This window comes from Triplophysa rosa, linkage group LG15 (genome assembly GCF_024868665.1).
Source record: "Triplophysa rosa linkage group LG15, Trosa_1v2, whole genome shotgun sequence".
NCBI classification, from domain to species: Eukaryota; Metazoa; Chordata; class Actinopteri; order Cypriniformes; family Nemacheilidae; genus Triplophysa; species Triplophysa rosa.
Window position 1 is genome coordinate 10,456,551 of NC_079904.1, and position 27,344 is coordinate 10,483,894.

The window sequence follows — 27,344 nt, forward strand, 5'->3', positions numbered from 1 at the left end:
TGGACACAACACACGTAAAGATTTTTTCTTATGACTAGAGCCGCTTCCAGTCTTTGTCAGTCAGAAAGCAGCACAAACCTAACTGCTGTGCCAGACCACTACACCACACATTCAAAGACTGGACATTCTGCTGAACCAACAAATCTATCGATCTATGTTATATTCCCGTTTTGTCAGTAAAGCAACCATGATGTTCGTGTTTTTGTATGGTTATGCACTTTCTGTTTCATGCAGATTAAACATTTTGATAATGATAACAAGAGAGCATTTATTCCTCAGGATATAATGTAAGTTTGTTGTGGATATATAGTTCACTATAAATAATATGTTGAATAATATATGACTGAAAACGCCATACCTTAATATCGAGGTGCATTTTGCTGCATTCGTTTTACAGGCTACTGTATAGTAGATAGAAAATGTGTTTATTTTTATTTCATTTAGACTGTATTCACTAAAACGCATAAACTGATAGCTTTTTTATTTTGCGTTGACAAAGTAGGCTATAATTAGCTTAAGATGGAGGTGTGTTCGTTTGCTAAATGAAAATCGTTTTGTTTTAATTGTACCTCATTGCTACTTGTACTTCATATAAATAAATGAATAAAAGTACTTTAAAACTGCAGTCTTTGTCATTTAAAAAATGTACATAGAAATAACACAACAATAGCTTTTATATTTTTCTCCTCGTTTCTCTATCTCATTGTTTGTCTGTGTTCAGTCTTTAGCTGTGAACACATATCTGGCATTGTCAGCCATTATGATCAAATTCCATTCATAATATAGTGAAAATAAGATTTGATTAAACATGATTAATGTTTACGACTGGCATGCTGGCTGCACTGACAAAAAAATTCCTTTAGCCAAAGAATAGACAACAGTACTATTACACACTATTTTTTATTAAAGTTTTTATTTCAGTCTAAATGCAGTCTGTAGCTTACATAGTTTATTCATTTTCTCTCTATTGTAGCATTAAATGTTGTACATAACTTTTATTGCAGCGTGCCACGTATGTCATTGACTTTGCAGGACCCACAAACGTTCTTTATAAAAATTGTATACATGTCTAATATATTAAATGTATATGCACCCACAAACGCTGGAAGCCAGCGCGCATAGTGGGGCAGCTAGCAGCGAGCGTGCACTAAGCACACTGTGGGTAAAAGCACCAACAGCAAACGCTGGGAGTGAGCGCAAACAGTGGAGGCATAGCAGGCAAAAACGCAGGCAGTGAGCGCACACATCCCGGGCAGCTGCCTAAGATTGCAGTGGTATGAGCTTGGCTATGCTGCAGCAACAACAAACGATCAACCCGTGTAGTCTTGTGGGCGTGGTCGCAATTTGAAAAATGTAAATCCTTTTTATTGCAATGTAAGAAGTTCCACTCTCCAAAACAGCATGTTTGAGTTTGATTGGATAATAAGAACAAATAACTGGCCATTGTGGCCAAAGTGCTCCGTTTGACTTTTCCGAGATCTTCTACTCTTCCCTGTGGACGACCTCTGACCTACTTTCTGTACGATCTGAATTTCTGCGTTTTGAATTTTAGAAAATTGAATTTGATGTTCCGAATTTCTTCTTCATCTTGAAAACATGAGGCTGTATTTAAAAAAAATGGGATATTTGCAATCTAAGAATTCAGAGCAAAAAATATGTTGTTTGAAAATGCATGCCTATAAAACTCTACCTTAAAAAAAGCAATTGTGTTAAATTTCAAATGTTCAATATTCAAGTAAAAAAATCAAATTCGAAATCAAAATCTAATTCAAAACTATTTTAACTCCCATATAATATTCAGTTTTGTTAAAAAACACTTGTCAATAATTCAGATTTACGAAATTCAAATTCAGATTGTTTTGTCATATTTCTGGCTCCATACCAGAGGAAAGAAAAATTAGGTCAATTTAAGAAATGAAAGTGGAGATTTGTTGTGTTGAATTCAGCAGCACAGCTCAAGGATGACACGGCTTAAACACATCTCCTTTTGCTTCAATAAATAAATAATAATTAGGAATATTCTGCAATGAGCCGTTAACTTGAGATAATTTACAAAAAAAGTTGTAATGTAGTTACATATAGCAGGCTTGCTTTTAATTTAATTTGTTTTGCATATTGGAGTATCTGGTAACACTCTGCAGACAATAAAACCAGAATAAAATGAAATGCCTAATATCTTACAATAGTACACAAACAGACATCTTTAAAGAAAAACTGCTCACACTCTGCTTTTAATCATAATGTGTTTTTTTCACATTATGATATAACCACTCAAATGGAACTGTATGTTAAAAGTAATTTCACAAGTTCACTGTGGCTCAAAAAGAACACAAGGGAGTTAGTCAAATACAATAACTGGCATACTTTGTTGTTTAGTTTTACATTGTGCAGGCAAGAATCCTAATTTTAAGAACAACGAGTTTGATATAGTGCTTTGGGTTAGTGTAGTAAAAGAAAGCTAAGCAATGTAGTTTATTAGTTCTTCAACAAACTTCAATTTCTTATATTTTCTTTTTTTATTGGAAATAATGTAATAATTCTATTCTAAATAATATTATCAGCAAAGCTGCTGTAATAACAAAACCTTTCTGAATAAATCTAGAATGGATATAAATTAGATTTTTAATCCCTGCTCATCATGTGGATTTAAGACATGTGAACTCCACTGTATATCCACTTTAACACTTTAAAAAGAAAGTATATTCAGTTAATGATAATGTGAATTTAAGATTTTAATTTAGATAGCGAAAGAAATATGCCCCTGGGAAATTGAGAGGATCAATTCCTATTCCAATTGTCTAGGCAAGAGAAAACATTCAGAAAATAGACATGTAGCCTCTTGGCCCCAAATGGCTAAACAAGCCAGACTTCATATAAGAGATTTTAAGAAACATCATGTCTCACCTCAAATAAATGTTGTGAAATTCACAAAACAGCTACGGTCAGAACTACTTCATGTCTTACAACGTGCTTTAGTGTTGTAGCTGACAGAAAAGAATGTAAAAGCCTTCCTGAACCCCAGTAAAGGATTTCAGAATACCTTCACGACGGCCTTCACAAAGGTGATGAGGCCCAAGCCTGATGTCCATGGGTGTGTAAACTCCCAGGTCAGAGCTTCTGGCTTTGCTTTTTATGTATCTTTGTAAAGGCATACAGACTACAGAGAGATTCATTCTGCAGCAAGAGAATGTGCCTCATCATAGGTTTAACTGTGAGAATATGATTAAGGTCAGTCCAATAACACCTGTTCAAAAAGTTGAGGGAGAAACCTGAGGCACATAGCTTCATACAGTACATCCACAATTCCATTGTTTTGGCTGCACCAAAAATCGATGGTGAAGAGATAAGGAGTATGCATGGATGGGAGCAATGTACAGTAAAGACTGCATAAAAACATCCCTTTTTTGGGCCGATACCAACCACAGACCTATGACGTCACAAAGGCATCTAAAAATCCACTGACACATTGATTTTTGAATAAAATGAATATAAACAAGGTTGCAGGTCAGAGTAGGTTAAACCCCAAAACACCTAAAGTATGCCCAGTGCTGTCAATGCTGTACCATTGATTGAGACTTTCATTTATAATATTCACTGTATCTCCATCCACAAGAGGCAGAATTATCTCTGCAGTCAATTTGACAAGGCTGACATGTTCTTTATTAGTAATCTTGCTGCGATTCAGAGCCTTGAGGCTGTGATTATCAAAATACGAAGACTGACGCAGGGATGGTAATGGACTTCTGCAATTTCGATTTCTTTGTAAAGCTCACCTTTACATAGGTCGATAAAACCCAAAAGACTTCATCTTTGTTTTGGCTTGATAAAGCTCACTGGGTGTGAAGTCTAATTCCTTTCATGAGTGCTTGAGAGTTAATGGCGTAGTCAAAGCATTAACTTTAAAAGACAGACATTTAAAGGGCCATAATTATAATATAGCAATCTGTTCTACACATACGCTCTTTGTATGCATTTTTTTCCAAAAACTTGGCTATTAAGCATGCAAATATGGAACGCTGGGTAACTTCTTTCATAACAAGACCGCCAATGTTCAGAAGATTCATAATTGGTTTGTTCTTTAGACTGGTCAGGGGTGCCCAAATGGCCCATCTGTATGCTGTTTTTCACCTACTCATTTCCTTTTTGGATGAAATCTGTAATCTGAAAGTACACCCAAAATCCATTTGTTTGTTATAGAAACAATTTAGGTATCATTGTGAACTACTGTATATTTTCAGTATATCGAGCTTATGAAATACAGAAGCAATAGATGATGTAACAGACCATCATTATATGAAGCAAATTTTTTTTCTATGCTTATCTTGCTTTCAAATTAACTCTGCTCAGGTGCCATCCCTGCTAATCAATATTGATTCCAAATGTGCCATTTTACACATGTTTCACTGCAATGGAAAGGTTAACCATACATCATCATCTTCATGAAAACAAACATCTATTGCCATTGTTTCATGTGGAATGGTCAATTGATTAGCTGATTAGCTTTATTGGTAACTGAGAGAATTGGAAATAGACAATTTGTTCATGAAAAGGGAACAAATGTTTCACAATCACAATATCCACATGGTTTAAGAAGCGGAAAAGCAGAGCTGCAAGCAGCAATTGGAGGGGCTAAGCCCATTATGCATGATTCAAAATCACTAGAAACTAAAGTACGGCAATACCCCCCTATGCGGATATCAACCTTTGTAACCTTCTCAGTACAAACCAAGATCTGTAGCCACTGTGCCTCACCAACTGCAGCTTTGGTGTGTTGCCAAAAACAGTGCTGAGAAACTGCTGTTGTCCTTATAAGTGAATGGTGAATGGCACACAGGTGAAAGGACAAAAAAAGTGTATGTTTGTTAATAATTTTTGTGATAGACCGATATAATGCTGATGTCATGGCTCTGCTTCATTTAGTCATGTTTTTCTTGGTCCTGTAGCAGAGCCATGACAAAGTCTTTGGTTAGGTGTGGAGAGAAACATATTGTTCTTTTGACAATAATATGCATTCTCTCCAGTGTCTCGTCATTGGCCCCGCTCCTCTCGTTTCCTTGTTATCTTTCCCTGAGTGTTTGATGTTCCACACCTGCCCTTGCTCGTTATCCCTCGTTTGTGTTCCCTATATATACCCTCTTGTTTCTTTGTCCTGTGCTCGTGTATTACGTTTGTTGTGCGTGTACTGTGCTCACCTGTTCTATGGATTTACTATGTTGGTGTTTCGTTTTGACCCCGCGTCTCAGCCTTGCCTTGCCTTGTCCTGTCCGTTAACCTGTTTTGTTAAGTGAGTTGTTTTTAGTGTTCTTTGGTTTTTGTCTTGCCCCCTCGTGGGAAGTTTTTGTTTGTTGTATTTCTCTCAGTTTAGTTTTTCCCCATTGTGGGTGTTTTTGTTTCTGTCTTTGTTAAAGAATAAAATCTTATTTGTTAACACCGTCATTGCCTGCCTGCATCTGGGTTCTTCCACTCATCTTCTGACAGCTGCGGCCGATATATGGAAGTTTTTAATTCTAGGCATCGGCCGATATATTTACAAATGGCCGATATTTTTTCTGTTTGGCCGCCATACAGCACATTAGCATTTTATTCATAAAAATGCCACTAAGATGTAAAGCAGGAATTTGTCACTTAATGTAATACGGCCATAGTAAAATGGGTCGTGTAAGGTGGATGAGATACAAAAATTGTATCAATATTGTATTTAAATTGGTATATTTTATTCATATTAAGCCATGTTTAGCTGCTCACAATTAATATAACATCATGTGTGGGCCTCTTCATACGTTCAAGTCTGTTACTAACTAGGCACGAAATACACAATAATTGTTCATTTAGTTTCACCAATTTGCTGTATGTCTCTCAATTACACATTTAATTGCATTTGTTTTATATCGGCCACAGTGCTTTAGAATACAGTTACTCTCACTAAAACTCAAAAATAACTAATGTGTCTCATAACTAATAACTAATGTGTGACTTGATACAAACATCTTCTAGAGGAAATTTTTGTGAAGACTGGATTCAATTTGCTGCAGTTTGATCCAAAAGTTTTGGTTTTCAAACTACATGACTGACAATTAACAAGAAAGCAATTAAGATATTGATTATGTTTATGATTTCTAAAATGTCATTTAAAAAAAAATAATTATACTGTTGACCAAAAACTTAGAAATTGTAAATGGAAGACATTGTTGAAAATGAGCAGCTGTGGTGCTAGAGGGTTTGAATACGAGACCTCAAAATTGGTCAATTTGTGCCCAGACTTTACATATTTTCTTCTATAAATCATAAACTCCCAACCAAAATACATTTTTTTTAAATAAAGACAATAGGGGCTATGCACCCTAATTAACCGCTCGGCACTTGTACTGATAATATTCTTTATTAAATCTAACAGCATACACACTGGGAAATTGGATGTGTCTTGATGTGTCTAATAGTGTAGCAAATGTGAATTATTAGCTCACCTCTTATCAGAGCAGCAGAATTGAACAACGCATACAAAGTTTATCAAGATTCGGCAGATGAGCCAACTTAAGATGCGAAACTAATCCGATCATATGTTTTGCCAATTGTTAATGCTTTAACTATTACCATGAGCAATGTAGTCTGGCTTAGACAACACTGTATATTATATACAACATAAAACTTAACATCTTTACAGTATAAATTGGGTAATGATATCCAACTGAGAATAATGAAATTGCTAAATAACAAATAGTTCAATTGTGCACGGGAGGTGTATTGTATAAAGTTGTCCAATGTGCCTATTTCAGAGATGGCTCAGTACTGTGCCATTTGGATCCGGTGGTGGTGAACATGTGAGCTAGCCTTATAATGTTCTGGGCCCTTAATTTTACTATTATTGCATAGAACAGTAATTATTTATCTACATTTCAGCAAGCATAATGCAAAATGATTGTTTCAGTGACCAGTTTGATTATTCGTTTTTATAGGCTGCACTTATTTCAGTGTCTCTGTGGTCAATTGTGGCACTCTTGCCCATGTGGCGGCACTCAGATGCATCCAGCAGTAACTTGCCCTGGAGCTTGTGCTATTCATCAGCTTATCCACAGAGAGCAGCCTCTAATCTGCCTCACCGACACATCCATTTTGAGGAAAAACTCCTGCTATGCTCGCAAGTGCCCACCACCTTGAGGTCACCTGTAGGGCCGAAGCTAATGGGGTAAAGGTGTTGCTAATTTTAGGGTCAACTGATCCCAGGAGCCCACAACAATTTGTAAATGCTATTATTTAAAATGTAACAGGGCAACACCAAAATACAGTCGAAGGCCCTGAATTCCTAACTGGAGTCACCCATATTGGCTTTGATCCCATAGCTCCTCTTCTGCCGAGCAGAGAGATGGTACATGTACTGTATATTTAGCCTTGTCATGAATATGGATGCTTTTAGGGAGCAAAAGAGAAGCAGGAGTCTGTGATAACACCATGTACCCAGTAATCTGACATGAACTGTCACATAATTTCACACAGGGTCTCTGAAAGGTTTAGTCTAGGTCTGTTGCCTCTTTCAAAATTCAAGCTGTAAAATAATTCATTCATTCTGCTAATGCTACATCTCATTTTTTTCAGTGCATGATGGTTGCCAGAAGACTGAATAATTGAATATTAAAAGATTTTTTTTGCCAATTAGGATCAAAATCTAAACAAAAGGAACATAATGACAGATTAGCGTTGCTGTTTATCAAAGGGAAACAAATCATGTTTATTTAATGAATTGTACACGACAGATGAAAATGTGAAAGTGAATTCTGAAAATATCTGAATATTGCCTGGTTAAATAAGGCCATTCTGGACAGTATTGAATTAGTTTGTTGGCGCGATACAAATGCAATCAAAACAACTTTAAAACAATGGATGTCTGGTAAAAGCTTGTCAAAAAGAGCACATTTGTCTGCATGACAAGTGGACCAGAAACCGTTTGGCCACAGCTGAAATTTGAGATATGCTGGAGAACACTTTCAGGTGTGACAGCCTCAAACCACCCTTACTTAAACCATGAGGTCTTATATCCTTTATTGCACGTGTTTACCGGCTTCAAAAAGGAATTTGGCAATGGAATTCAAAGGAGTTTTAGGTTTTCTCTTGATTAAATTCTTTGTGGTTTGACATGTTTCATTTACGAAATAAAAAACTACTTCAGGGCAAAATGTGGAACTATGTTAAACTCCACAATTCATAGATGTGTTTGAGTATTATGTTTGACTTGGAGATATACCACAAATGTTGTCCAAGTTAAAAGAGACGAGTCTGTTTTTAGACAGTATATAAAAAGTCAGGTTATACAGAATTTTTGCATGCTTCTTACATTGTACATGGAATGGTACTTGTGATTCACTATTGCCCAAAACAACAATACACAGTACCCCGTTTTCTTTTATGTGTAGTACTTGTAAACCTTTTGCTTTTTTGCATTTCCCTCTTGAGTTCTTTCCAGCCGAAAGCGAAACATTTCTTCCCGTCACTGGCTACCATATCAATGTCAAAAGCAATCCCTGCTTCAGAGAAAACACATCCTTAAAGAGTCTGTCCAACTGTAATGGCTGTAAACTTTTACATAGCTCTTTGTATCCCATTCAGGAACGTGCAAAATAGTGTTTGTTAGAGTTATTCGAAAAACCGTGAAGAGAGGCACGACAGACCAGGGCTTCGCATTATTCACAAAATTGTTCTATTTTTCTGATGCCTATTTCCAGATGGACCCCCAAAAAGTGTGTGTGCCCTTAGGATATTCATTTACAGCTCTAATGTTCTGTGGCAAACGGATTGAAGTAATTTCAGCTGAAATAAATTGAATCTAGAGCTCATCGGAAGCTTAAGTTAAGCCTGCAGGTATAACCGCCCTCCTCTTTCCAAGCGAAATGGACACAAGGAGAAAGTCAAAAAACCTCAAAATAAATGACACCGTAAACAGCAGAAGGGGAGAGTGAAATGACGCTGCCTAGCTTTCTGCGAGCCGCAGGTAGCGTGGGAGACGTTCTGATTGATGAGGGGTTTAAAGCAAGGTAGAGCAGCTGTTTGCTATGAGCATTTTTAGGAAAGAGGAGCAAAGCATGGACACATGCCACCACAAAAGGCTAGAGTCTATTAAATCGCTTGCTTTTCACCCAGGGCTTAACTGCTGAATTAAAACAGCCTTTTTATGCACACTGACACATTCAACTTAGCAAGTTAAAAATGACAATCCCCTTTCTGTTCCTTTTTTCCCCGTCTTCTTTTTCTCCAGAAATGATCCATTGAGCTTTGACATCTACAAGCTGTTCAGCTATAGCTGTCTATGTGTCAGTTGTTAACCCCCTTTTTTCTTTTTCCCCTTTCTGATGGGAATTCAAATGGTGATGTTGGATGAAAGGACATCATTCCTGCACCCGGACAGCATTTCTCTCGTCTTTTATGCCCATCTAATTCTTACTTTTTATAGAGCCTCATACAATTTTTTCATTACATTATTTATATGTAGACAGCTGGACAAAATCTAGAAAGCTTCTTTTTGAAGATTCCTTTAAATGAATGCCATTTAAAAATATTTTTAAGTCAGTCAGACATACTCTTCAAAGACACTGACCAATCATGTACTTTTTATTGATTGGTTTTCTTCTTCATGTCACTCTACACTCAGTTTTTTGGACCCTAACAACTAAAAATAAATACATGCATAAATACTATATAATGTTTAAATATGACTGTAATAATTTTCGTCAACATCCTAAAATCTTTAAGGAAACTGTTCCACGCAAACGCATATATTGGCTGGGAGATATTGTCAGGTACCACAGTGACGCGCGCGCGCAAGTCATAAATCGTGTCCTGTTTGCAGGGGCGTGCATCCGAAAGTCCGTCCACTCCTCTTACGACAGACACGGCTACTCAGTTATTAAGAGTGTCTTGCTTTATCTCTCACATCGATGCACACTTACTCTTGAGGAATTTTCACGAAGTGCTTTTAGCAGACTAACGCGACTCTGTCTTTGAAATTACCCGGTTAAAAGCATACGGGCAGATAAAACTGTGTTTTAAGAGGTTTGCACGGGGTTTTGGATAACTTCTCGGACACCTTCCTGAACGCGGTGCTGTCCAGGTGATGTGACGGGGAAATGCCAGACCACTCCGAAGGCATCAGCTCGCAACTACTTTGAGGTGCGGTGCAGCCAACAGCCATAGTGTTTTAAAGGTTCAGTGTTGCTGACAGTAATTCACTTGTTTTCATCAGTCAATTCCGAAATCTGTTGCTTAAGAACTGCTTCAGAACCAAGGACTCGCGTTTATGAGGTTGTTCATTGTTTTGGTGCCCGTGACCATCCTTAGAAACCAGAGGTATTGTTTACCGAGTTTACCAGCGCATCGCTGGCTTATGCAATGCGAGACACGGAATCAGATGGTTTGACATTTCTGTGGAAATCCAGCCCATAGTCAATTTGTAATTGAATCAGATCGGATGAGGACATTATTGAAGCCGGACACCTGGAGACCTGAGGTAAGACATATATGTACATGGCCGAATAGGCGATTGATCACAGTCTTTGTTTCATCAACGTGAAATTGACAGAATTAAAGAACTGATCAATGTACCCTATTCACAGCATCGGGGTATTTGTTAGCTTGGCAATATAACGATTAATGTATGCGTAATGTTGGCTAAGTTTATTTGACAAATATAAACGTTTGGCCAGAGCGTGTTACGTTTTTAAATATCCATTTCAAACATTATTGTAAGTAATTTTAGGCTCTTGTAAGATTGCGCTCTGTAGAGAAAAGTTTTATATTACACTGTTAAAAAACTCAGAGTAAGCATTTATTACTTGTAATTTAAATGAATTCTTATTGCATTGCGCGCATGATAGGTGAATCTTCATTGTTTTGCGCGTATAGTTTTGCGAGTTCAGCGAATGCAACAAGAGTCTACACCTATCTGTGATGTCCACAACACTGTCCAGTTAACGTCCAGATGTATATGTAAGCAAAGCAAGAACTAGCAACTGTAAAGCAACTGTATTTAGTCAAGATCATAATGTTGACCTTATATGTACTTGTGAATAACAGTATAGCTTAATAACATGTAATTCCATATAAAATTGTCTCTTCTCTCTCCTCTGTTTTTCTCTATGTTAGATGAACAGTAATAGTGTACTGTAATGGATACCCTGTAATTATTCACTGTCATCAAAGAGAGGAAAGCACTTTAAAAAAGCAATTGTTCTTTAATCTTCACGCTCTGATTTTTCCCTTCACCCACAAGGTGGATGAGTAAAACCATCTTGGAAATAAAAGAAGCAAATTACTGCGTTTTTGTCTGAGAAATTGCACCCTTGTCTTGTTCATGCTTTGTGTACAGGGCGATTAAAGTGCATGACTAACAAAAGTTTCCATTAGTCATGTTGCCCATGCAGTACACTAAAGCGTGTGCAGTCTGTGTACTATTAGAATTCAGAAGCATTGAGACTCATAAGGGTTAATTGACGAAAACACAGACAGGGGAATTTGATTGCACCTTGGTGCAAAGAGGAAGGTGGTGTAATCAATGAGGAATAAAAGCAGATTGTGCTTCTCTTAGAAGCGTGTAGTTCAGACTGAATTGAACCATGATTCATAAATTGCTAAGGATGAGAATGATCCCAATTTCCTTATTTTAAGATCCTCTGAGAAAATTTTGGGCAAGGTGGTTAAACATGTAAGAGAACTCTATAACCCCCCCCATATTTCATATTTGAGTTTATGAAGAAATAGCCGTTACTGTAAACGGTGATGTGCATTTATGACTAATAACAGAGGAAAGCTTTTGTGGAATGTGTTATATTGGATATAAGACATATAGTTTCATCTTCATTTCCAGTAGTGTTCAATAGAATTGTGATATGAATATATGACTGACACCACAATACTGCAGTGAATCTGTGTGGGCGGTGAATTCTAATAAGGTTATTTATAATAAAAGCTAAACAGCCTTTTGCTCTAACTGTACTGTATATACCTCCTCTATACGGGTGCTTTTCAGACTCATCTGACCTTGATGTGTGATATAGGTACAACTAACAGGTGTTGCTAGAAATCAGTACACAGATGCACACACCATGGTCTTGATTAAAAGCTAAATAGTTGTTGCCATGATCACCATTTTAAGAGGTAGAGCATAAGCGTCTCAAGAGAAAGTCTCTTTACAACTTTCTCTGCAACAGAGAGTGATTAAAAATTTAATTTAGTGCAAAGATTTTTGTTTATTGTAAGTTGTAAAAAAAAGGTCTCTAGATAAATATGCAAACTTCTCTGTTGTGTTTAGTGAATATCGTTGGTTAAATAGGTTTGAGGCAGTTTGTCTTTTTGAGACAAACTCTTTTATTCTGAGCTGAATGAATGAAAACATGAATCATAGAAGACTGTGCTGTATAAATGTTTCAACAAAGGTAATTATGATACTGTCGTGTGAAATGATGTAATTATGCAGTGAATTAAATGTGTATAAAGTGCAATGTTCAAATTAAAACATTTCTAACACTCAAGTTGTATAAATAAAAGGGTTCCCACAACTTATTTAAAATCATCATAGCTTTAAAGTCTGTTCTTACTTTCTGACCTCTTAGCTATAAAAATACACATCAATACTTAAATGTTTTGCAGGCTAGGCCATAGCTCTTTCTGACAAGCAAGACTTGTGTAAAATATCACATCCCCAGGGCTCCACTGACAGTTAGAACCTGAGGGATTTTATCTGTCTTCAATTGCAAGGGGTTATGGTGCAGATTACAAGCATATAGTATAGCAGAAATAGAAATTAGGTCTGCTCTGCCATGCGAACGCAGCTCACATTGATATATACTTAAGAGTTTGGCAAGTGTAGCATGGCCTCATTTTAATTACACAAAAATAACACTTAATAACGCTATCAGACGGTACATTACGTTTTCACATTACAAAACTTAATGGGCCTAATATCTTGAGTTAGGATCCATCCTTGTATAAGAGGTCCATGCACACAATTCAATCAGTACCCCTAGTCTGTTTCAGCACAAATAGATACTTGTTTTATTTATGGGAGGATCGAGAAAGGATGACAAGAAGCCGATTGGAGTGAGGAATGTATCTGCATCAGACACTTTATAGAAGATGCAGGTCGAAACTGACCAGGAATCAATGCGGAGAGAGATGGAAAGGCATTCAAACTGGGAAGAGTAATGAGACTTTCTGTGCGTGTGAGCTGGCTGTATGCTGGTGTTGATACGGTTCAGTTTTAGTTAAATTAAGCATTTGAAATCTTGCACTACATAGAGTTTTGTCACATCATATGCCCAACATCCCACTAGGCTCTAGAATGAGAATGTGTCGCCACTTAATACCACCCGCAGCCAATTCGCAAGTAGCAAACTCCATGGTTCATGGTTGTGATGTAGCTAAATGCAATTTAGGCCATTAAAGGAATACTTCACCTTCAAAATTACAATTCTGTCATCATTTACTCACCCTGTTGTCATTTTAAACCTGTGCGATTTTCTTTCAACTGCAAAACACAAAATAAGATATTTTGAAAAATGTCGGTTACAAAAAACCGTTGGTCACCATTGACTTCTATTGTATGGACACAACCAATGGGGACCAATGGTTTTCTGTTACAAACACTCTTCAAAATATCTTATTTTGTGTTCTGCAGAAGAAAGAAAGTCCTACAGGTTTGAAATGACAGGAGGGCATGTAAATAATAACAAAATTTTCATTTTGAAGCTGAACTATTCCTTTAAATGTATCGCCAAAGCTTCCCGTTTCATTATACAATGTCAACAATGAAAAGACTGCACTTGCCGAGCAATTTAATACAAGCTTCAAAGTATGAAAAGTCTAAGAATAACCAATAATACATTCATAATTTGATCTCTACTGAATAAGCTTTGGTTAGCTCTGATAGAGTAATATTATTGAGCTGGGACAACGCGCTTGTAGTAGATGCTGACTGTGTCGAAACGTGTATTGAGAATTGGGAGAGCTCAAAAACCTCTCCGAGCAGTGGAGTCAGCACTCCTTGATGAATGATCCTACATTTGACAATACGCAGAAGCATCAGCACAAATCAAATTAAAAGATAGGAAATAATCTGCTTTCTATCTTATTGTCTTGCTATTTTAATCACAGATTAATGATGAAGAGGGTGTACAGTATACCAACCACCATGGCCACATGCTGTTTTCTCTAAAATCAAAAGAGTTGCAGTGTGACAGGATTTAGATGTATGGGTAAAACTGATTTTCTCTGTTAAAGAGCATCAGCATTTTTTTTAACAAACCTAAAAGACATCTATTATTTAAATTAATGGAAGAAAGTGAGTGTTTTTCCTCATTAAAAATGTTATTAAAAATTTAAAAACAATCTGGTCATATCAGTAAAAACTATTTTGTTACATGGATCTGGGCTGCCGTATTAAAAGGATAGTTCACCAAAATAAAAATTCTGTCATCATTTAATTATTTATATAATTTATTTAAATCTGCATTTGACTCTTTTTCTGTTTAACACAAAAGAAGATATTTTGAGAAATGTCTCAGTGTTTTTGTGTCTTTACAATGGAAGTAAATGAGCCCAATGTTGTTTGTTACCAACATTCTCTGAAAAATCTTTTGTGTTCAGAAAAAAGAAAGTCAAACCGGTTGGGAATGTGTGTAATGAGTAAATAATGACAAAGTTTTCATTTTAGGGTGAAATATCACTTTAAGTTAACATAACAGGCTGTAGACTCATTTTATGACACATTCACTCACAAAATGAATTAATAATGTCCGACTGTGAATTGCGTGCTTCTACGCAATTGTGCAGTGGTAGCCTAACTGAAAAACTTTCGCTTCAATGTGATGCTGCATGTACAATATGGTGCCAAATGCATAAATGTAAGATGACCATCATATTGGCCAGCACAACATGAGCAAAAAATGATCTTTGAAGATGCACTACATTTCTCCCACTATTGAAAACTGGATGGCAAGTTATTCTCTCTGAAGGGGTCATTGGGCATGTTTGGAATTGTATTGTATTAGAATAACTGTCTGCTTTACCTCCCGGGCCGCCTATTTACAGGGTTGTCACTGTGTGCCATGAGGCGGCAGCGAAAGTTAATTAAAATCTGCCTGATAAACAGATTTTTTAGATTTATCCGCTTAGTGGAAAAGGATCTGTTTTGTTTTTTCCTTTGTAACTGCGAATTGTTTAAAAACCTATTCTCTCAGACTGACACCTAAAATCGCTCAACACACAGCGACAAAGCCTCAATCTGCATTATTTATAGCACAGTTCCAAATAAGAGTCTTCACAATTCAGCTATGGCTTTCGGTTCCACAGACATCATTGAGTTAACTGCATGGCTGCCTTCCCATTGCCGAGCACCTGTCTGTCCCGAGTTCAGTCTTAAGTCATTAAACTTTTCTCTGCATGTGTTCAATAGCCCGTGTCTTTACAGCAAGCTGCCTCACTTTTCTCTCTTCTCACTCCTCCTACAGCTCACGGCCTATTGAACACATTAGCACCTGTCACGTCGGTCCAGCCAAGGTCATCGCTTCTTCCTATATTTCTCCATCCGGCTGTTAAAGGCTCTGCGTCCTACAATGGAAAACCTAAGTGAGCTTCAAAACCCTCTTTTGGATAAGAATACCAAGCATGTGGTCAAGTCCGACTATGGCTACGGGGGCGACTTCCACAGCAACCAGTATCAGGAGAACATTATTAATTATTTTGTGACTGGTGGAGGAGGTGGAGGCGGAGGTGGGGTCGCGGTCACGGGAGGAAACGGCAAGGCCAAAGCACAGCTACTGGACGCCACCTCGCTTCATCTGGCGGTGGAGGCCTTTTACAAGCCAAACTTCATCCTTTACAAGGACGACGTGAGCGGCAAGGGTAAGGATTACAAAAACGAGTGCTGCGAGACCACCTTCGTGGAGAAGAAAGACAAGGAAGTCGCGGTGGAGACGCCCAGTACGGAGGACCCTCAAGCTAAACTGCTGGACGAAAATGAAGTGAAAATCCAGACGGTGTCTTACGAGGTAGAAGAAGAGGAATATGTAGAATATGAGGTAAGTCGGCGGTTTCTTTGCCGAAGAGTAAGAGAACCCTCACTGTTCTGTACTGCTGGATTAATTCATCTAGTTTATGACAGGTGGCCTTAAAGCACAGCAGCTCAATTCTCACAGAGAGCAGCAGCATCCAGTAATAGCCTACATCACAATATGAGACCCTGTCTGATAAGAATGGACATTTTAAAAAGCTGTTCTCTCAAGGTTTAATTCTCCATTTGGGGTTAAATCTAGCTGTAAATTATCACCTTATGTTCCTTTAACATCTGCTGGCTCTATTGGATTATGAGTGACAGCCAACAATTGAATTTTTCAGATATGCTGTTAAAATGGTAAGCTCTTATTTGAGAAGTTATGTTTTATAATACTTTACACATTTCTTAATACCAACACTATTTTTACTACCTATTATAGCTGGTTCTTATTTAGACCTGGAAGCATTTAAAAATTCTGTCACCATTTATTCAGCCTCATGTCATTTAAAACATGCATGACTAGGGATGTAACGATTCACCGTGAGCCGGTTGAAAATCGGTTATAATGAGTGACGATTCAAATCGGTTGAGGCTTGAACTGAATCGCAATACATTTTTTGAACAGCAGGGGCCGCTATTTTCACTGCAAACCTAAACGTGGATGCTGATATTTCTTAAATGCAAAAAAATCCAAGAAAAGCACAGACAGTATTAGTTTGTTTATATAAAAGAGACTTTTTCTATTATTCATTTGTTATAAAATCGCAGTTTAGTTTTGTTATTTGAAATAAAACATTATTTTATTATGCAAAGAAACGTGAAGCATTTAAGAAATAATGCAAGGGAAGTTGTTCATTTCTAATTTGTTTCAACTCATTTTTTAAAAATAAATCGTGAGTAAATCGTGAATAAATCGCATCGTGAGATCAGAATCGTGAATCGCATCGCATCGTGAGCTGAGTGAATCGTTACATCCCTATGCATGACCCTTATTTTTGTGAAACATAAAAGAAGTTATTTGGGAAACGTCTCAGTCTCACTGGGTTTTGTATGTGTAGTGGAGGTCAATGGGGTCCAATGTTGTTTGGTTACCAACATTCCTCAAAATATCTTCCTTTGTGTTCTTCAAAAAAAAGAAAATCATGCAAGTTTGGAATGAAATGAGGGTGAGTGAATAAGAAAATAATTGTCATTTTTGGGTGAGCTTAGTTATACGTTATATAGTAGTTCACCCAAACTACAAACCACCTAGTTATATAGTTCACCCAAAAATGAAAATTTACTTTGTCATTTCAAACCTGTATGAGTTTCTTTCTTCTGTAGAACACAACAGAAGATATTTTGTAGAAAGTTGGTAACTCAACAACAGCGGTACCCATTCACTTGCATTGGACAGAATTTCAATTTTTGGTTAAACTATCACTTTAATTCTAAAATTATCTGATTGGCCAACAAACTGCTAGGGGCAGAAAATGTGAAACATTGCATTACTTCATTCAAACACTAGTTCACACACAGAATGGTTAATGTAATTGTTAAACTGTTGGAAGTGCCAAGCGGTATTAACCTTGAAACCAGAATCATTAAATTCCTTACAATTTTCATCCCTACTTACTTGCCAGTAAGCATGACAAGATTCAATGAACCAAATAAAGCCTTTTCATATTCATTACCTACATGAAATGATCTCAATAGGTAGAGAAGAGCAAATGAGATGGGCTGGGCAATGTTCTGTGCTGCTGATGGGGTATAATGGTGCTGGATGGGGTTCATCACTCTTGAAGCTCACAGAGAGGAAGGTATATGTATGCAGGTCATATCCAGGATACTGGCCCTTTCAGCGTTTCACATTGAGCGTTGTTCTATGCAGAGCACCACTGGAGTTCACCGCAGGTGTCTCATGATAAAAAAGCTGGTCTCCAAATGTGTGGCTCTGGACCTCTGCCTATATACTGTGTGGTCTGCTGTTGTGATGTGATAGTAAACTGTTAGAAAACATGTAAAAATTACATTTTTTAAATAATAAATAACGTAATCAGATTATCAGACAATCCGATTAAATTACATGCTGCATAAGTAACTACAATCCACATTAAACTGATTCATGCCTGCATAATTTGAACCATTATGTCAATTGAAATGAGTGATTCTAAAACTGACTCATCTAAATGGCTAATGATTCAGCTTCACACAATTTAACACAATTTAAGCAAAATTGTCTAAGAAATATGTATGTAGTGCATTAATAACACTATGTTAAAGGGATAGTTAACCCAAAGATGAAAATTCTTTAATCATTTACTCACCCTCGTGTCATTTCAAACATGAATGACTTTCTTCTGCAGAACACAAAAGATGTCATTTTTAAGAATGTTGGTAAACGAACAACATTGACCTCCATTGACTTCCACTGTATGGACACAATGCCACTGGGACATTTCTCTAACTATCTTTATTTGTGTTCCACAGAAAAAAAGAGTCATATGCAAGTTTTAAAAGATGTGGGTAAATGACAGATTTTTTTTGGGGGGGGGTTGGGTGAACTTTATCTTTTAGGTTGTCTATTTTATTTGTATTCTATAGCCTTAAAATTAATCTGTTCTAACTCTTTGGCAGTGAAAGAAGTTAACCTTTGAGTTTGTCTCTAGAGACACCTCTAATCTCCCCATTTTTATGTATTTTCAAGTGTTGTGAAGCAAATGGTAAGAAGTATGTGGACATCTGAACAACACATGTGCTTGTTGAACATTTAATTTGTAATGTGGAATAGGTCTTTAACAGCTTTTACTCATATGACTCACTGATGTTGGGCAATGAGGCCTTTATTTAGGTTTTTATTTGGGTTCAGATCATGGCTTTGTGCAGACCATTGAAGGTTCTATGAATCAGTAAACCATTACTATACGGACGACACTTTGTTTGTAACAGCTGCAGTTAAAACAGCCAACCCTGTTCATTAAAACAGGATGTTCACATGATTTTGCTTCGTAGTGTAAAAGTAAAGTGTGAACCAAGTACTATGCCTTAGTTTTCTCCTCTCTCAGAGAATGCACACGAATGTCTGAGGTTCTTATTTAGTAGAATTGACAGTAAATCTTGTATGGCCAATTTCTTCTAGATAAAAATAGACACTAATGGTCAGAGTGTTTCTTTCTGAAAGTAAGATGTTATGAAAGGACCATTTTATCTCCTTAAAACCCAATTTAAAGCCTTTAAAGCAAATTTAGTGCCTTCTCCTTAGATCTCATCGTCTTTTAGAAAGAATGCACTGAGGACGAATTATCCAGAGAGGATAAAAGGGGAATTAGCCTCACTCTAGACATATTAAATGGGGAAGTGTTCTAAATATCTAAATTGTGTATAAATTGATTTTGAGAGATTATTATTTGTGGATATTATTTGTGGAGCTTTCCTGTGGCTCAGTGGTTAGAGCATGGCACTAGCAATGCCAAGGTCATGGGTTCGATCCCAGGGGATTGCACATAGTCAGAAACAAAAATGTATAATACAACGCAATGTAAGTCGCTTTGGATAAAAGCGTCTGCCAAATGCATAAATGTAAATGGATAACTTGAGAAACTTTAATAAACCTTCTTAAAATGCAAAGTATAATAATATGTAATGATGACAATGATTGTGTTGATGGAAATGATCATGCTTATCGTCCCTGTCCTGTTTTTAATATGCTTAACCTTAATTCGAGCAGTGTATGCAACAGTCGATATTACATATAAAAAGTGAAACTGTGTTTTTAAAGGGATAGTTTGCCCAAAAATGAAAATTCTGTCATGAATTACTCAACATCAAGTTGTTCCAAGCCTGTATAAATTTATTTGTTCTGTTGAACACAAAGAAGGATATTTGGAAGAATGTCAACAACTGAGATTTCTGGGGTTCAACCAAACAAAGAAATTTAAACAGATTTGGAACAACTAGAGGAAAAGTCATGACAGAATTTTTATCTTTAGGTGATCTATCCCTTTAAAGTAGCCAGAATTTACTTTAACAGTCAAAAATACCCCTAACTTTGTTTTGCCATCAATGTGACATCATCTACTATCACATACCATCTGTGTTTCTCTGTTTTTGATTGATGGTTCGTAGGCAGATGATAAAGATGAATGTTATAAATGTTTTTCAGCTGCTAGTCATTTGGATGCAGTTATCATGTGTGTTCGATTGGCCAGACTTTGTTTTTCAAGAATAAGTTAAACTGCAGCATATGGCCGAAAGTAGATCCAATAATTTACAAAATAATTTACATTGCGGACAAAATTTGGCCAGTAAGTCTGTATATTTTCTCTCTTTCAATATTTTCGCTCTTTTAAAAGAAGCCAAAATGATATTCACATGTCTCCAAGGGACTGTGGATTGTTCCTTTACATTCAAAGTGTTTTGTCGTCAATCCACATTGGATATAAAAACTCTTGAAATGCTGCTTCAGCATCAAATTAGATGAAAAAACGAATTGTTGTTTAAAAATAAAACCGAAAGGAAAGCTTCTGAGCATTCAGCTAAGAATGCAATAGAGATCCTCTTCCATTACAGTTATAGAGATTTTAAAATTGTAATTACTTGACCCAGAAAACATTTTTCTTGACTTTGAAATACTAGAAAAGCTGCACTGGATTTCCTCAGCACAGTATGTCTCATTCTGTCTTCTAAACAAACACACAGCTAAAAATGTGAGCACTACCAAATACGTCGTCGTCTTCATCAGAGAAAGACAAATATGTTCTCCAACCACCGTTCATATTCTGCTAAATCTCTGATGCACCTGCAGTTCTTGAGATTAATTTCAGGGCTGTGTCACAACATCAGTCGCTTACCTGTTTTATATAAAGCTCCTAGAAGATTTCCAATAAAGCACAGGGCAAGAAGCAAGTTAAAATGAAATGGAAAAATGCCTTATGCATGATAATGCGGATGTATGTCTGCAAGTTCCAAATAAGCTTAGCTGGGAACGGTTTTAGATAAAATAGTCTAGCAAAAGCATGCAATGTACCTCTACAAAAAGCATACAGTATGCATCCAGAGCAGGCTTATTAAGGGTTGTTGAAACATGAGACAAAAAAGTGAAACTATTATGTGTGAAAGTGAAATTATTCAAATCTGGTTATGCTGTATGTACTGTACTTCAGTTTTTACAGCATTGGAGCTAAGTACAAACGTTATATCGAACGGCTCGTATGTTGCTCTGCAGTCTAAATGAAAAGCGTGGCACCAGGCAATTAATTAGTCTTTAAATTATTAAGATCCACATAACTCTGTAAACACTTACCCATTCTTAATCTCATTACTGTTGCATTGTGGGCGAGAGGGTACGCTCAGTTCCCAGGTGATCAAAGGCTATTTACACAGGCTGAAGATAAATGAGCTGGCTGTGTATTCTGTAGAAAATTAATTTATCATAACTGTTGATGGATAGGTTAGCAAGAGTAAACACTGAATAAGGAATTAATGTGCTAATGTATCTCTGTTAGGAGGTAGCATGTATCAATTACAAGAGTTTATCCAGGGCTAAATTGATGTTTTGTGTAGGGAATTTTAAACAGAACGCAAAGTTCTCATACATATTGTATTGTACTTTATAAAACCGATTTAACCAAACATTTAACATACTCAGATCGAGAAATCCCAGAACAGAAAAGTATTGAGTTTAGAAATATGGCTTTGAAAAAATACGATATTGAGATATTATTCCCTTCACTTGCATAGTTATCATGCCAGCATGTCATTCTGATTATTTGCGCTGTGATTGAGTGTCCCACCGTGGTCCTTGAACGCAGGTCATGCCATACGCAAGTGTGGTCTCGGGGTCTATAAATCAGACGGGCTTATTACCAGCTCAGTGAGGCTGTATTTTATATTTGTCTGGCATTAATCAAACCCCCTGATGAATTATATCCTCATGACCTGCTCTTGAAATGGTGCCAGCTCCTGGCATGACACAACTTAACTACTCTCTGCCATGAGCCGGCAGTCTATAATCTCTGAAACAGTCCCTTTAAAAATGCATGCGGCTGTTTTCAACGTCAACATCGTGCCTGCCGGGACAATGACCTATCAACATCGCCGATCCAGTTGTATGCCCCTTCGTAGGAATATAATTGCCTCTGAGAGCATTTCACCTGACAGCTCTTTTATTTCATGACCCACCCCATCACCCCCAAACAGACACGTAAAACCACACACATACCTTTCTATCAGTCTCTACTGGCTGCTGTTTAAACTGCCTCATTCGTTTTCCATCCGAAACATCTATTTTCATTTGTGCGGCTCTCACCGCCCACAACGGATGCGAAAGGACATTGTAGAAACCAAGGGATAGAAAGAATGCCATGAAACTGATTCTGAATTCATTTTCATTTGAAACTGTTTAAGTCATATTCTACTGTATTGTGATGAAAATGTGTCAGCTGAAGTCACTGAAAGGTATTTGATTAAGCAGCTAATTACAAATGTATATGGATTCAATTATTTCAGCAAAGGAGGGCACTCAGCTACAGCTCGCATACATGACACGTACATAATAAGTTTGAAAGCGCAGACATCGATCACCTTGAAAATAAGGTGACATTTTATTAGCTAAGAGATGGATCGTGATGGGAGGATAGAGAGAATGGGAGAAAGACAGGCCCGTCTTTCTCGTGCTGGGGAGGCATTTGGGTAACATAAATTACATGCTTCGTTTCCTGTGCCTCTTGCCACCCTGAAAGGATAAAACCATCCATTAATCTATCATTACCTGTCAGAAAAAGCTGGCAGGCAGTGACAGCATCTGCAGTCGCAACCCCCCGACAAGAGGAGACCCCCCTTTTTCACACAGCAAAATCGCCAGTGTTAAAAAAGGTCAAATTAACTCTCACAGTGTATATATAATCCACACTTTGATAGTGTGGATTATATATACACTGTGAGTGTTAATTTGACCTTTTATAACACTGGCGATTTTGCTGTGCAGGAGAGGCACCTGAATGGTAAAGGTAAGGGTGGAGGTGGGGTTTATCGGGTCACTCAATGGGATTCAAGGTTAACTTACTGTCACGAATGGTAAGGGGAAGAACCCAAGCGCAGGCAGGCAGTGAAGGGGTTAACAGATAATATTTATTCTTTTACAAAAAACACGAAACAAAAACACCCACAATGGGGAAAACTAAACTGAGATATATATACACAAAACAAAGACTTCCCACGTGGGGGCAAAAACAGCAGGGAACAAACTAAAACCAAACATGACAAAACATCAAAAAACACGGCAGGGTAACTAAGGTAAAAAACACAAAAACTGACAGCTCCAGGACAGGGCAAGAAACAGGCATGAGAACATGAACGGGTACACGTACACATCAAACAGAACACAATGAACAATCCAACAGCACAAGACAAAGAAACATGAGGGTATAAATAGAGAAAACAAACGAGGGATAACGAGCAGGGGCAGGTGTAGAACATCAAACACTCAGGGAAAAATAACGAGGAAACGAGAGGAATGGGGCCAATGACAAGACACTGGAGAGAACGTATATTATAGTCAAACGGACAATAATACGTTTCTCTCCACACATAACCAAAGACTTTGTCATGGCTCTGCTACAGGACCAAGAAAAACATGACTAAGGAAGCAGAGCCATGACAGAAGCCCCCCCTTTAATGAGCACCTCCAGGTGCTCACCAAGGGGTAGACGGACAAGACAAGGCAGACTGAGACAAAGACAAGACCAGACAAAACATGGAGAACAGAATCAGTGGCAAACAAGACAAAATTACAATGGGGTTGGGGTGCGACAATAAAAATAACAAACATGGGAGGGGGGTGGGGCAAAACAAGGGCCATAGGGGGCAGTCCATGGGGGTGGGGAAAGTCCCAGTCCCCGGCTGCGCTCGAGGGCGCGAGTCCTGGGGACTTAGGAGTCCTGGGGGGAACAGTCTTTGCCCTGGGAGTCTCCCAGGGACCGGCTGGAAAGCCGGCTGGACAGGGCTTGACGCCGGTGGAAGGCCGGCTGGACAGGGCTTGACGCCGGCTGGAAGGCCGGCTGGACAGGGCTTGACGCCGGCTGGAAGGCCGGCTGGACAGGGCTTGACGCCGGCTGGAAGGCCGGCTGGACAGGCTTGACGCCGGCTGGAAGCGCCGGCTGGACGCCGGCTGGATCACCGGACTGGACGCCGGCTGGATCACCGGACTGGACGCCGGCTGGATCACCGGACTGGACGCCGGCTGGATCACCGGACTGGAGCGCCGGCTGGTAGCTGCACCGGACTGGACGCCGGCTGGATCACCGGACTGGACGCGGCTGGACACCGGACTGGACGCCGGCTGGATCACCGGACTGGACGCCGGCTGGATCACCGGACTGGACCCGGCTGGACACAAGACTGGACACAAGACTGACACAAGACTGGACACAAGACTGGACACAAGACTGACACAGGACTGGACACAAGACTGGACGCCGGTGCACCGGACTGGACGCCGGTGCACCGGACTGGACCCGGTGCACCGGACTGGATGCCGGCTGCACCGGACTGGACTGCCGGCTGCACCGGACTGGACTCGCCGGCTGCACCGGACTGGAGCCGGCTGCACCGGACTGGAGCCGGCTGCACCGGACTGGATGCCGGCTGCACCGGACTGGATGCCGGCTGCACGGCCGGGAGGAGACCACGCTGCCCGCCGTTGCCTCTTCTTCTTCGCCTAGCCACCCGGCTGGTGGTCGGGTGATGGAAGGAGGTAACGGCACGGCTGGCTCCGGCTGGGACTCCTCGGAGGTGGTTCCCCAGACTCCCTCCTTCCTCGCCTACCTCGTAGGCTGACTGGTGGGGAGGTGCAGGGGTTGAGGAGAGCGGTGGTGCAATGCCCACGACTCCGAGCTGCAGGGTCTGGCCCTCCGGGATAGTCGCCAGCCCCGTAGAAGACCCCGCCACGGACAGTCCCCTGGACTCCTCGCGATCCATCGCGATCTGGAGCTGGTCTACGAAGCCCAGGGGCCTCAACCTGCGCATCTCCGCAGGCTCAAAGGGTTCGTCGAGGCAGCTGTTGAAGATAACCTTCAACTCCGCCTCGTCGAACCCTGAGTGGCGCGCAGTGGAGAGGAAGTCCATGGCGAAGGTCTTCACGGGGATGCCTTTCTGGCGAAAGCCGAACAAGGTGTGAGCCTGGCGGCTCCTAAACGCCTCGTCCGTCTCCTCCATGCTGCCCGCTGGGTTCGGTGTTGGTTCGTGGATTCCGTTTGCATGTGTGTTTGTACGTGCACCCTGTACTCGTGTGCCTACGTCCTGTCTCTGTGGTATCCTGCGGTCCTGTTGGATTTGTGAGTGTTTCGTGTTCACCTAGCTTCCCCTGTCGTGTGATTTATTCCTTGCCTTGTTTTGGTATTTGTTTAGTTTTTGCCCTCTCATGGGAAGTGTTTTGTTTTGAGTTCTAGTTTTGTTCCCGTTTATGTAGTTCCGGTTTTGTTTTGCACCCCATCGTGAGTTTTTGTTTGGTTATTAAAGTATTGTTTTGTTACCTTATCATTTACCTCCTCGTGGGTGTTTTATTTCTGTCCCTTTGTGTGTACAATAAAGTCTTGTTTTGTTAACCCCTTACTGCCTGCCTGCGCTTGGGTTCTCGTTCACCATCATCCGTGACACTTACATTGTTGGCCAGCTACTCAAATGTCGTGATTTTCGAATGGGGAGATGATTACATTTGCTTTGACTTATTTGTTTTTATTTCAATTTCTGGATGCAAAAATGCATTAGCTGTTTGAATCAATAACGGCTACTGAGGGAAAGATGTTTGATTCTACAAAAGTTTCTACAAAATGGTCCATTGGCTACCTTTACATTTGCAAAAACAATTCTTGTTCTGATGAATATTATAGAAGTCACACTGTATATCAGTGTAAAGCAGCAAACCGCTGCACCGCACATAGCCGACTGTCTAACACAAGCCCACTGAAATATTTATATCTTCTTATGTAACATCAGGTGTTTGGATGCAAGCAAAGACTTGGAGCGTAGGAATGACAGTTCATTATATGGACTTAAATTTGCCAGCATTTATAGCATTAATTACAGGCGGCGATAAGCAAACATCAAGTTTCCACAAAGCTTCTTACACCCAACCATTACAGAAAATGAACAGAATTTCAGCTTTTATCAGAACACATTCCAGACCATGTAGCAACTTAACAGTACCTGGGCACGAAAGCCACTCACTCCACCCCCCTTACAGAGAAATCCAATCTAACATCCTGTGCTATTTTATAGAGAGGTAGGACTATTGTTTTCGCAAATAAAACCCTGGTGACAGCGAGATCCCTCACCACCGATGATTGCGGCTTATAGCTGTGGATCAGTGCGGAAATATTTTCCTAACAGCTTTGTTCTCTTCTCACTCTCCAGCAGGTCGTGTTATTTATAGTTACTCAAGTGAATCACTGGAATCAAAGGAGAGATCTGACAAAGTGATACAAAATTCCCAAATAGTTGTTAAGTGGAAATGCTGTGATGTCTGAAAGCCTTTGTGATGACCTGCATTGCATATTTAAACTACAAAGAATATAATTTTAAAATGCATAACATGTATACCACAAAAATATTTTATGAAATCTCATACAGACACAAAATGGTATTTGTTACATTAAAGGCTTCAATTCCACAATACAAGCTCTATCGACAGCATTTTTCTACCACAGAAAAATAAATGTTATTTATATATTTGAATTACTGTAATATATATTAAAATACGTATATACAACATTAGAATGAATATAATAAAGAATAATTTCTTTGACAAAAGGGGTTACATAACTCTTACGTAAAATCGAAATAAGGCCGGCAATGTGAAGCTAGTATTTTGGTTAAAGCACATTTATGAATTATTCAGTAACTCTCCTATTTTGATCTAAATCATCCTTTTTGAGGTGGAACTACTTTTCAGGCGGATGAATATTTGGTATCTGGCTATGATTCCTACAAACTAAGCTTTACAGATTTCACTTCGTTATAATACAGTATTATCACGCATAATGTGTAAAAGTTAGACCATAATAACAATGTTAAAATATTATACAAAATATATATTATATATATATATATATAATATACAATAAGTTAAAATATTCTTTAGAGCTTGTTAATCGACGTCACGCCACATTGAATGTTGCGCCATCTTGGGAGGATGGCTGCTAGTGCGTTCAATGCTGTGTTTTGTTTTTCTAGTTTGATAAGGAAATATAACTATGGTAGGTCGGTCTTGCTGTGTTAAAAACTGCAATAGCATTATGCAGAGTCGTTCAGGAAAAGCCCATAGCCCCATACATCA

At 38.8% G+C, this 27,344-nt stretch overlaps 1 protein-coding gene across 2 annotated transcripts in view; it reads left to right on the forward strand.

The window, feature by feature from the left end:
* The first annotated feature begins 9,824 nt into the window (after positions 1-9,824).
* syndig1l (synapse differentiation inducing 1-like) overlaps positions 9,825-27,344 on the forward strand; it is a 34,500-nt gene continuing 16,980 nt past the window's right edge. Inside the window, exons 1-2 of one of the 2 annotated variants that reach the window (XM_057353740.1) lie at positions 9,825-10,492; positions 15,489-16,058. In XM_057353740.1, the coding sequence (XP_057209723.1) occupies positions 15,594-16,058 (465 nt within the window). In that variant the 5' untranslated portion in view covers positions 9,825-10,492; positions 15,489-15,593. The remainder of the gene's footprint in view (positions 10,493-15,488; positions 16,059-27,344) is intronic. The other variant, XM_057353741.1, reaches the window with a different exon arrangement.